This window comes from Spodoptera frugiperda, chromosome 15 (genome assembly GCF_023101765.2).
Source record: "Spodoptera frugiperda isolate SF20-4 chromosome 15, AGI-APGP_CSIRO_Sfru_2.0, whole genome shotgun sequence".
Lineage (NCBI taxonomy): Eukaryota > Metazoa > Arthropoda > Insecta > Lepidoptera > Noctuidae > Spodoptera > Spodoptera frugiperda.
This window is the reverse complement of record NC_064226.1, coordinates 10,797,674-10,810,764: the sequence shown is the minus strand read 5'-3', so window position 1 is coordinate 10,810,764 and position 13,091 is coordinate 10,797,674. Positions and strand designations below refer to the sequence as shown.

At 39.4% G+C, this 13,091-nt stretch overlaps 2 protein-coding genes across 4 annotated transcripts in view; one reads left to right on the top strand and one right to left on the bottom strand.

The window, feature by feature from the left end:
- Window positions 1–162: 162 nt before the first annotated feature.
- Window positions 163–13,091, top strand: part of LOC118276863 (voltage-dependent calcium channel subunit alpha-2/delta-3) — a 57,160-nt gene continuing 44,231 nt past the window's right edge. Inside the window, exon 1 of one of the 3 annotated variants that reach the window (XM_035595461.2) lies at window positions 163–1,141. In XM_035595461.2, the coding sequence (XP_035451354.2) occupies window positions 1,035–1,141 (107 nt within the window). In that variant the 5' untranslated portion in view covers window positions 163–1,034. The remainder of the gene's footprint in view (window positions 1,142–13,091) is intronic. The other 2 variants (XM_035595453.2, XM_035595470.2) reach the window with 2 other exon arrangements.
- LOC126911518 (uncharacterized) lies at window positions 7,805–13,030 on the bottom strand. Its single transcript, XM_050699046.1, has 2 exons — window positions 11,827–13,030; window positions 7,805–9,112 (listed from the first exon to the last, which is right to left on the bottom strand). Exons 1-2 carry the CDS (start codon window positions 12,164–12,166, stop codon window positions 9,105–9,107), a joined length of 348 nt encoding a protein of 115 aa, XP_050555003.1. The 5' UTR covers window positions 12,167–13,030; the 3' UTR covers window positions 7,805–9,104.

Below are 13,091 nucleotides of genomic sequence, written 5' to 3'. Positions count from 1 at the left end.
TTAATACTGAAAGAGGTCAGTTAATAGCTTTGTATGTGTACAAACATATTATTGAAATCAAGTAGAAACTTAAATGATCGTTTCTAATCTAAAGGTATACTTAGAACAAAAACAAATATCAACAAAAGTTTTACAAATTCCTACAAAAAGTAAAGTAATATCCGAATACAACTAAATTAAAGCAGAAGTGAAATTCCGCAGTTCATAATTTTCGTAAACTCCCATTAAGTTATCATTAAATTTTATTCGTTCGCGTCATCTTCTTTCAAAGAAAATCCGCAAAATTCGTTAGGTGTAACGAAAGCAATCCTCAGAGCGTACAGTGATCCGCTTAGCTGAAATTATAATAGTGGGAGGGTAAAATTTTGGCGGTAGCAACGCTTGCGACATTCCTTAGAAAGCGGGAGCGCGGGAATCAATAAAGGATTTCCTGGCGACTTGCCCACGCATGTGCGTGGCGGCCGGTGTCGCGGCCGGCATACCCTCGCACCACCAGCGCTCCCCTAGCCACCAGCCAGCCGAGCCACTCCGTGCTGCATTCTGTCATCAGCTCGCGTCTAATGACCTTCAGCCCAAGCGGCCACGGCGCATACTACGCGACTGTCGTGCTGCTGGACCGAATGTTTTCGAGGAGCGTGCAGCTAGGAGACGTTCGCACCGGTCGCTGACCATCAACCCTATGTATGAGCAAATAAATCTCAGTAATAAGTAGTAGGCCGCTGCGTTATTGGGCGTATGATTCGCGCGCAGCGTCAGTGCGGGCACAGGGTTGCGGGGTGGGTTGCGCGGGGCAGGTGCGCGGGGGTCGCGGCGCGCGACTTGGCGCGCGACACGCTTGTCCTCGCCTGCGGCCCGCCCGCACGACACCGGCCCGGTCCCTAACCTGACTGACACTACCACTCGATGACTCATGAACATACGTACAGCCCTGTGTGACACTGTCAGGAGAGTTTAGTGCGAACGGTGTGTAGCTCCATGTAAGAGCGATCAGTGCTGTGTCGGTTGTCGTGTGCCCTTGTCATGTGGGGAGTGCGATGGCGCTGATGGACAGCATGTGTCCGCGGAGGCCGCTGGGCCTGCTCGTCGCGCTGCTCGCGGCCGCTGCGCTCGCCAACCAGCTCGAGGACATCCCGCACAATGAGTAAGTACTCCGCCTTATATATCCCTATCCCAGGGCCTTTATACTACAGATTACATCAGCACAATTCGCATGTACGTCCGTTAATGTGTAACATTGACTTGCTGTAATATGTAGTATAAGATAACGATTTATCTTTATTATTGTTTCTTGTCTGCATATACAGGCAAAAACCACATAAAGGAATGACCGGTCAAGTAAACAAAACGATTAAAGAATCATGTCATTAATTGTTGCAATACCTAGCACCTACCAGCTTAGCCCACTGAGAATGTGAATTCATATTATTACTATTTTATATTACTATTTCGAAACTGAAATGTTACACAATCGATACCAATTATGTATCATAGTTTGCCAATTCTTTTTATGTTTAATGGCATGTAAATCTTAAATTAAGGTAACACTATTCACGTAAATTACCTTAATCTAGGATTAAATAAGCTTAATAAGTTTAAGATTGAATGTTTGTAACTTTCTTGTCATTGTTCCAAAATTAATTTGCGTTAGTAACAGCCACATAGATAGATATAAGTAAAATGAGAGTAACTACGTAGTATTGAGAAGCCTTTTCATCGTAAAACGAGGCCCACGCGTTACATGTATCGTAATAGTATGAAATGAAGCGTAAAGCTGATTACTTTCGGCGACGGGTAGCTTGAACACTCACCCACTACATCATTTAATTCCTTGATATAAGGCAACAAGTCTATATCATCATGTAGGGGACAGATATTATAATTAACACACCTGTATCTTCTCCTTAAGGTTTGTCACATCGAACAGGTTGTTATAAACTAAAATCAAGATTTTTCTAATTTCGCAAATACTATTGAGAAAGGTCTAAATCGAGACTTGAATAGGAGCTGCTGGATTCAGAATTCCCGCCAGTGTCGACTGATCTAGCGGAGTTTAGATAAGCTAGCTAATTACCTTACCGGTCTTACCTAATATTCAGCCAAGAATTCTTTTTATTTTACTCGATTTTCTACTGGATAACCAATTCGGACACTTAGCTATAAGTTTATTGTAATTACTAGAACCCAAATTATCTGCATCATGAAAATCCCAAAGTACTCATATGCAAACATGTATCATAAAAAAATTGTCGTGTCAACCTCATACATGATCGAATCCTCCTTGATTTACTATTAAGAATCTCAACATACTGTATGATTTGGGATTCAAACCTAGTACTTACTAGACTAACTGAGTAAGTGAAGATGTAACACCAGATCTTAATAACAATAATGTACTTCACATCCAAGACCACCGCGCCAGAAATATAAGATCTACTTCGTCTGACCTGGAAATCGACCCCAAAACTACACGCCCACCAGTCACACTTGTAACTACACGGTCAGCGAGAAAATCAAATATGATTTACAACGACAGAATATAATATTCATGGAAAACGTTGAGAATTATATGTAACCAGAGTTTCCTACTTTCCCGTACATTAATCTTATTATTTGCACCTGTTGCGATATTCCACCATTTTTTTCCTGTTTACGGTGAAATTTTTATGGAGGACGGAGTACGCCAGGTCGTTGTCGTATGACATAACTTACCAGGTTATTGGTGACAACAGTTTATGACGCCACCCCTTCTCTTTTTGTTGCAAAATGGAACCAACTGCCTGCTGCGATGATCGGCAGTAGCATACTTCTGTAATTAATTGATTGCTATTTAAATGATTTTGGATTGAAATCGTATATTAATATTAATACTAACAGACTATATTACTCGAAGAATAAGGATGAGATGCTCATATTAAATGTTTCACTTTAGGTAAGTTATTAAGTTTCTAAGGAAACTGGCGCCCAACATGGGACTGCCAGTATAAGTAGACTTTCTTAAGTATGTTCTAATTATTTTCATTCACTTTACCTACACTTATGGGATAAGTGATATGTTGTATAATACATGTTCACATAGTAGAAACAAAACTACGATAATATTACTAAAATCTGTAAAAACATTTGGAATATTAGAAATCCAACCACGAGTTCACACCACATATCCAGTGGTGCGGACGACCTATCAAGTTACCGGGACTCCGGCTAGAAGCAGGGGTAGGAACGGGGTAGTCAGTAAGAGTCTGACACTCCCTCTTGCCTATAAGGGGAATTCAAAAATAAAAATAAAAATAGAAAGAACACCTATTTGCTATTGTTATTGCGTCCTCTCATCCGATTGCTTGACAATCACAAGATAGTACTAAAATAAAGTTTAAAGAATTGCCTGTATATATGGCATGGCAACAGTGTCCCCCATACCACCACTACATGACAACAAGTTATAGTAATAAGATACGCCTCCTTCCACCTCTTATTCTCGAGGTAACAACCACGTTGCTACGTAAGATTAGATTTAAATTTTCATATTTTGATATTAAAATTCCGCGTTTTGTTTAAAGTATTTAATATTTACTTTTATTGAGATCACGAGACACAAAAAAGAGTTGGTCAAAATCTCCGCGCTTTGCAGGCTGGTTGGAGATTGCATTTTAAAAGAGCAGACCACGGTTTGCATGCCATCCCATCCTTGTGAAATCTGTACTTACTTGCTTTGTAGTATGTCTGGGGTATGCCGCCTTAATATCAATCCTCAGAGGATGGGAACAATATCCTTCAAAGTCTAGAGGCTTTGCAAAATTATTGGTAACTAGCCATTCGTTTTGCAATTAATACGCTTTTAACCATATGCCTCCGTCATCAGGAGAAATGGACGTATTTTTTATGGAATAGGAGGCAAACCTGATCGTAAGCGATCAGCATACATATCTAATAAGTCTACCATGAATTGCAAAGTTTCATGATGACACAACAATTATAAGTAAATAAAGTAAATTAGATTCGCTTAGACTTTATTACATACATTTGTTACGGGTCGGCCAAATAAAACATGTTAAAAGATTTGTGTGAACCAATATGGATTCATAATTATTTTTAATCGATTAATTGCGGAGTTAAAGGTTTGGAAGTCACAATTATGGAAGCAATCTATAGATTTTTCAATATTACATGTTGTGCAATTATATTCTATCAACTTCTGTCATCACCATTATACGCCACTTTCGACGCCACAATAATCATTCCATATTACACAGAAACTAATCGTAAAATAACTATCAATCGTTGACATCTCGATGTCGGAATGGTTACAATCTACTGACTACCAGCTACAAAGGTAGTGTCAGGAAGTGTCAGATGAAACCCCATGCATTCTAAATATTATCGAGTTCGAAAATTATCATTATCATTGACTAAAGTATCTTACCAAACTATTAGGCTATTATTTCTTAAAAGAATGCGTAGTTGAATTTCTCGATGGTTGGCAACGCACTCATGATGCATATGCGTCCAGTATTGCGGGCTACGGTAACCGTTTACCATCAATTGGGCCATGATCTATTACCATAAGCAATGTGGCTACAGTATGAAATGAAAATAAACTGCAAGTATTCGTACAACTCTGCCGACCACTCTTATGAAATTACAACATTAATGTTATATGTGTCTATCAATCGTTTCCACAACTTACGTTCTACCAACAAAACTCATTAATTTACCATTGAAAAACAATTATGTTTTGCAATAGGTAATTAGTACGATCCCCGTAAATAACAGTATTTAAACTAGGCCGTGTGAGAAGCCCGGTGTGTGTCACTTTACGTAAATGTTTTCAGTTCGTTTCAGTTAAAATAAACTTTAATTATTATTTAAACGTACAATTATAATTTAGACCTAAAAACCGAATTAGTGTTGACTGTTTCAGTATGAATAGAATTTTCTGTTCAATAGTTAATTGATAAAACATTTTACCTATAAACTAAAAGTGATTTTATCATTTGTGTAATTTTGGTTTTCAATAAATACTCTGAATAATTGCGGCGCGCACGCCAACTGTAGCTCCGTGGATATCATACCAAACATAACTATACACTTTAGCTACAAGTTATTAATATAATTATTTCAGCCACGTATGTACCGTATCTATCGTGTGTATTATGTAAACGGTAAATAGACTTGTGCTTTTTGGTAAAATATAATCATAAATACTTTAATTATAAAATCTACATACATTTTGCTTCATGGATGAGACTCACGGTCAACGATTTCGTTTCGTCCTCTAAACCTGCTACTAATCTACTTTATACCTTTATAACGGAAAACAACACTAATAAAAACTCACAGGCAGACCAATTTATGCCAATTTAAATCAATTAAAAATGATTCAGACCAATTCAGTTAAACTTGTTTCAATTTTCATGAAGGACTTCGTCAGGTAGAACAGAAAACAAACAATTTCAATAAAAGTTACGAAGCGAGCGGTCATGTATGGATATCCTGCAGGAGAGCCCGCGATGCAGTGGTATGTAGGGCAGGACGTGGCTCGCACCGTTAAGCAGCTTATTGACAGGCAATTACAGAAAGATATTCCACAGAGCCCGCGTCCGCTGTCGCATCCGCTCCCGCGCCCGCTGCGACTACTTAGATGAATTTCTGTAATGACATTTCGTTGTCACATCGAGCGCCGCGATTTGCTAAACGAAAAAGTTCACAAGTGACAGTTGAAAGTTCCGAGATGGATCAATTCGTGATAAATGGTGGCAGAGGGCGGGCGCTACCCTCCGGCCACTCATACAATGAAGCGGTTGTAAAAACTTTGAATTATTAACGAGGATTTCCGGTTAAAGTAATTACGAATCCGAGCCACTGATTAAATGTATTACGTTGTTTCATTAATGTTTGTTACGACGCGACGTGTGCGTCTTTTTACGTAAGGGGTCGTTGAAATTTTATCATTTTGCCTTGTCCTTTCTACTAATTTGATTTTCTGAACTACTTCTTACTATTATCACATTCGCATCTAAATAGTTACAGTATCTATCCATTCAATATTCAGTTTATTTTAACAATAAAGGGTTATTCAAAATTTACTCGTTTGAAACGGGCCTGCAGTGTTCTATAGAACTATCTATGAATATTAAACTAATGAAATTGTGTCAACTAACAAATATTGAATTGAAAAATGAATTTCAAGGACATAGCTACGCTATAACGTAAAATCGTTTGTAATCTATTTTCGTTTCAAATAATGAAGTCAATTTGTACTCATCATTATACAAATGAGAATTCGTTTGCAGGTGTGAACGAATGTGGGTTCCATTCAATTTCCCACACGTTGGAGGGGAGAAAATCTTTTTATATTAGGAGTGCAAATGTAGGTAAAGCTTAAACGAAATCAAAAAAATAGCAAGCTAAGGCCCACAACCGCGATCTCGCCGAGCAAACATTCTAGCTGCGTACCAGTCTGCATTTTAATTTGTATTAAACTTAGTTCAATTATACATTAGCTGTTAGTTCTGAATATTGTATGAATTAGGTTGGTTAATGCCTCTTCGATATTTACGCTAATGCTTTGATGTTTAGCTTTGACGATAGACTTTGGCAACCTTAGTTGTCCTTTACAATAGCTTTTTTCTCCAGCTATAACTATCATATAGAAATTTATTACCATGTAGAAAATCATTGATACTATTTCCATTATACAATGAAACAAACAAGCAAACTCTATTTTTTTAGTGTACGTGACTAAAAAATTAGAGTTATACACAAGATCATTACTAAAAAATATATATTTTCAATTCCTTCTCACTTACAATAAGTACGAGAAGAAAGGACGGCTCCATAGCAACACCTTATATACTTACACATAGGTAGTACATATTATTTCCCTTAGAATCAAAGATAACTATAATAGTTCGTAGAGCTCAAAGCGAACGTTGTTGCTTCTACGTTATTATAATCTTACAGTGTAGACACGCCTCGGGCGATATTAAATTAACTTGTGCCGTTTTCTTCGGAGATTTTGCCCTTACCGATCTGGTAACACAGATGTGTTTCTCAAGATAACCGGGCCTGATATTATATTTTGTACTTTTTGGATATTGTCCATATTTTTAGTGCACATAATGTACAAGCTGATGTAAAATTAGAAATGTTCAGCATCATGTATCAAAGTCAAACTCAATATAATTGTCTTTGTTCTAAAATTCTCAGATACTTAGCGATGACTACTAACAAACGTTTAAGTAATCTAGCCTTCAGAAAACTTTGAATGCAAAAATCTGTCAACATTAGTGATTGAAATATTCATCCATTATTTGAAAGTAAGCAACTCCGTCTTGACCAGTACATGGTGAGTAAGCAACACGTGGGCGGCTGCAATATTCGCACGGCTGCAGCACCGGCCCGGAGCTCAGTAAACAATAGCTTTATATGAGATATGCTCGTAACTCGTAGTTCAGCGAATCGCGATGTAAGCATTGATGCGGCCTTTGGTGAGATATTTGAACGTACCGTTTGGCTTTGCCGTCAAGGTGTCAAGGGTGAGTGCGTGGGCCGTTTCCAGCGTAATGGTTTACTACCCGCTGTGTAGGTTGTGGTTTACACAATTTACGCTCGTGATTCTATCATTGCTGTAACGTGATGTAGCCTTGCTATAATATATAGGATGATGATTTTAGTTCAAAGCTTTATTTCATATACATTAAACATAGTGTCTACACTACTGTGTGTGTTTGTTAAGCTATATTCACAAAATGGTGGATCCATTTAATAAAATATTTATTAATTTGTAGGATAATTTTATTGCTCAACTAATGAGAAAAAGACTAGTTGATATAAGAATCAACAATGATCATGCAACGAATATGTATATTAAAATAATTATAATGCCTACTATAACAGTCGAATAGTCTGAATAGAATAGTCAGATCTAAACTAAACAGTTTCAAAAGTATTGATATATAATATAATATGTATCAAGAGTTCTCACAACTTATAAGATTATATAATGTGAGCTGAAATAAAATTCAAGAGCATTAAAGGGATAGATATTCCGTATGAGTGAATCGTTTGTAGTTTACGCGTTTTTACTTTTTAAATATGTTCTTCACGCTAGAATAAGTAGGACATGGGTACTCAGACGGCTCTTACGAATATGAGTTTCATCCACAAATATCTAAACAAGCGTCTATCATGTCCATCGGCCAAACAAATATTTGTTCTATGCGAAGATATTTGTCGAAGGGTTCAAATATGGCAATTTTTCTTGGGCTTTTTTTTATAGTAAATGCACGATATACGAGTATGTGTAATTGGTATATGTTTATTTTACAAAAACCGACTACACGGTTGTCGCGGTGGCTGGACAACTGGCTGCCATGCAATGTGTAAGCAGTTCGATTCCCGTACATAGAAACTCTTTGCCACATTGTATTTTGCAAGTGAAATTGTATTGTTATAAACGCACCCAGGCTACAGCTGAAAAACCTCGTGTGAAGTAACGTTTAAAAAAAAACTTACTATTAATTATAAATTATAAAATAAACTATAACAAATTGCTGCGTCACCGCCGTGGTCAGAAAGAGAAGTGCGCAGCTTTTCGCGCAGCGACGCCGGCAAGCCGTCTTAGAAAAAATGCGTTGTGCGCATCTTGGTGCGCAGCGACGCCGGCAACCCGCCGCGATACAAATTGGTAACTGCGCAGCTTTGGTGCGCAGCCGGCGAGTCCAGCGCCCCCAGCCGGCGGCAGGCGGCAACGATGTCTTGTATAGACATGCTCCCCGGGTTGAAGGGTACTTCAAAGAGGAAGTGGGTAGATGTTGTTGAAGCCGCGCCGAATCGTCCCTCTCTTCGTCTTCAGCTCCGCGACTCTCGTGACGCCGTCGCTGCCAGGGTACACCTTCGCGACGCGCCCCAGCGACCAACAGAGCGGCGGCAGCGCCTTATCCTTAATCAGGACAAGCGATCCCAACGCTATATCGCCATTCGTGGAAGCAGGCCATTTTGTTTTCTGCTGTAAGCTGGAGATGTATTCAATATTAAATCTCTTCCAAAAGTGTTGTTTGATACATTCCACACGTTGATAGCGTTCCAGACGACTGATGCTGGCATCAGTGACCTGCGGATTTGGAACAGACATTAGCGAGCGTCCAATAAGGAAGTGAGAGGGAGTGAGGGCAGAGAAATCGAGAGGATTAGTGGAAAGAGGAGTAAGGGGCCTTGAATTCAAAATTGCCTCTATTTGAGTTAGGCATGTAGCCATTTCCTCGTAAGTGAAATGAGTAAGCTGCAAAAGTCGCTTTAAATGGTGCTTAGCTGAACGAACCGCAGCTTCAGCGAGACCGTTAAAGTGCGGCGAATACGCCGGTGCAAACCTGAACTCTATTCCTTCCTGAGCGATTTCGAATGCAACGTCAGAACCCTGCAAAAATGCATATAATTCATTACACGCTCCGACAAAGTTTGTGCCGTTGTCGGACAAGATAGTACGTGGCCTACCGCGACGAGAGACAAAACGGTTTAAGGCAGCCTTGTAAGCCTCTTTAGAAAGGTCCGTGACAAGTTCGAGGTGCACAGCTTTTGAAGCCATGCATACAAAAATGCACAGGTAGGACTTGATTAGTTTTGATCCCCGACCTTTCCGGTCAGATATCAAAATAGGTCCGTAGTCGACACTACTATTGAAAAAGGGAAATTTTAAGTTGCTTCTGGTGTTGGCTTGCGGGCCTGACCACAAAAGGGCAGAAGCGCTGATAAGATCAGCCTTCAGGCCACGAGAGATAAGAACCGCCGGATTGTCCATAGACGGCAAGTATCTCCACCCACCACCAGAGCTAATTCCTTGAATCTTATTGAAACGATTTCGAAAGAAAAGCTTTAGTTGCTGTGGAAGTGTAGACAACCATCCTAGCATTATTTTAGAGTCACACCAATATCGAACTCGGTGTGCTGGCAAGAACGTGAGAGAGTCTTTGACTTTCATGCAGAACCTGGATCTCAACAGAGTCCCGCACAGTTGTAATCGGGGAATTGTCATTGGAATTGACATAAAATCTAAGTACGTAGATTTGAATTTATGATCGAGTTCAAATCTTTTTTCTAAAGATAGAAAACGGCGTTTAGCGTTACCGTATGAATCTCCTAGTGCAGAAGGATCAGACTTTAAAGGTATTGTAACCACAAAACGACCGTCGTCCTTACGCTTTGTGTTATTATAAAAGCTTTCTTCGCATGCCCGTTCTTCTAAAGAAAGGGAATGCTTTTCAGGAACTGAATCCAGTTCCCAAAATATTGATAGATCTGTGCTGGGTTTGGTTTTTGCAAGGTTACACACATGTGACGAACGTGCGTGACTACCCGTGCCTGAAACTAGCCAGCCCAGTTTGCTTTCACATAGCGTTGGTTGATTCTTACCTAGCTTTATGTGATTACCTAAAATTACGCTCCAAAAAACGTCTACACCAACTAATATATCTATAGCTGAGGGAATGTTGAACGATGGATCCGCCAACTGTAGGCCTCTAGGTATAGTTATGTCTTTTAAATTGATTGGAGATGATGGCAAAACATTTGTGATTTCTGGTAAAATTAAACAATCAATATTTACCGAATAGTCACCATTAATGGATTCGATTGTGAGGTTGCAGCTTTGCGCGCTAGTGCTAGTTTGGTTGCCTACACCAGTTATCGTGGACCTCGTGTCATCTTTAGACAAACGCAGCTTGTTACATAATTTGTCTGTGATGAAGTTGGCTGTGCTCCCATTATCCAGCAGAATACGGGCCTCACACCGCTCACCACTGCCACTCACCGCTGTCACCATTGCTGTGGAAAGTAAAACAAACGAGCGAGTACATGGTTCTATGTTAGCCGCAGAGTTAGCAGAAAGAGCAATACTTTCTGACGTACTGGGCATTGGATTTTGTATGGGAGCGGGTTCTGTTCTTTCCATGTGCAATAGAGTGTTATGCTTAGCTGAACAGTACTTACAACGCGTCATTCTACACCTTTTTTCATCGTGACCCAATCTTAAACAATTAGTACATACTTTGAGGTCATTGGCCTTTTGTTTACGTTCCTCTATTGTCAATTTTTTGAAAGAGTCGCACATGTAGAGTAAATGATCACGGGAACACATTGGGCATGTAATTTTATTTCTATTTATATTAGTATTATTTTTATTTATATTAGTATTGTTATTTTTATTTGAACCGTGTGAAACTATCGCATAACTTTTTTGTTTATTATTGTTGTTTATATGTTTATTATTATCTTCTAATGTTTCCAAAAGATCAGCTTTATTATTTATAAATGTAGTAAACTGAGCGAGTGTAGGTTTACCTGATAAAGTATTACGATACTCTTCCCAATATCTACTAGTGGTTGAATCTAATTTCACTGACATCATATATATAATGATAGTATCCCAATGCTCTGTGGGTTCGTTTAGGCTTTTGAGTGCCCGAATGTTTTTACTGGTAGTATCTATAAGACGTCGCAAGACAACGCTCGATTCACTAGTGACTGGTGCAACTTCAAACAAAGCCTGGAGGTGTTTGTCAATGAGAAGACGACTGTTGTCGTACCTCTCACACAGCAGATCCCATGCTAACTTATAGTGATCTGCTTTAAAATCAATATTTTTGATTACTTCGGCTGCCTTGCCCTTTAACGAAGCTCGTAAGTAATGAAACTTGTTTATATTATCTATGCAACTACTGTCATGAATTAAGGAAATAAAGGTGTCCCTATACTCGAGCCAATTCTGATAACTGCCATCAAAGTGTGGTAAATCAATTCTAGGTAACCTTACAAAATTGGTTTTAGTCCCACCTAACACTGTTGCCTCGGAACCTGTGGAATCGCGATGCTGAGATTTGCCATCCGACCCGGGCAGCAAACTCCGCGCCAAGGCTACCAGCGAGTAGTACTGCTGCTCAAACTGGTCTCTCGTCGCGTATGCCTCGTCCGGTTTGTCCGAAGAAACTTCAATCTCCGTCTGTAATTCATCAAATTCGGTGTATAAGGCGTTAAATTTGTCGAAGCGGGTTTCCAATTCGATTATTTGCAAGTTTGAAAGATTGTCACAGCTCTTAAGCACATTCAAATAAGCACTAAAGGTCGTTAGCTTGGCCTTCATTGAACTGCGTCTTTTTACTAACTTGTCGGCCATTATGGTGTTAAAAGAAATCACTTAGTAGAAAATTTAGCTATCAGAAAATAAATAACGATTAATACAATATGTCACTGTATTATAACGCAATGCACTAAGCAATAGAAGCAGGAATAAACATGCACTTAAATTCGTTACTTGTAAATAACTCGACGCAAATAATCACGCTTTGTGCTCATGCAACATAACAAACACTGTATTTCAAGCGAATACGAGTGAAAATAGCTAGTTAACCTAATCAATAGGGCAATGAATAGGAACTATTAAAAGGAAAAACAGCGTTATACTTATAACGTGTATAGAAAGGAGGACTGGAACAACGGTTATCAAGGAATAATTGGAACGAGCTCACTAATATCCGAATCCGTTATCCGCAAAGTCCTGAATGCGACTTCAAATCTTCAACCGTAGGCGACGATGACACTGCTATTTTCTCACGCTGCAGATTGCGACGCGGGAATCCACCGACGTCTCGCATGCGTGGATGTTTCTTAACACACAAAAATCTTCTCGCTGTGTTGCAGTTGTTCTTGCGAAGGACCAAAATGTTAATGTATTCTTCGATAGCGTCGAATAAAACTCGAAATAAGTGTAGAGCAAATAAAAATATTGTGTATTAATTATAAATTATAAAATAAACTATAACAAATTGCTGCGTCACCGCCGTGGTCAGAAAGAGAAGTGCGCAGCTTTTCGCGCAGCGACGCCGGCAAGCCGTCTTAGAAAAAATGCGTTGTGCGCATCTTGGTGCGCAGCGACGCCGGCAACCCGCCGCGATACAAATTGGTAACTGCGCAGCTTTGGTGCGCAGCCGGCGAGTCCAGCGCCCCCAGCCGGCGGCAGGCGGCAACGATGTCTTGTATAGACAGTACTGATTTATCTGGACTTAAGAGCATTATTATAACTGGCACTACCACGTTTTAAA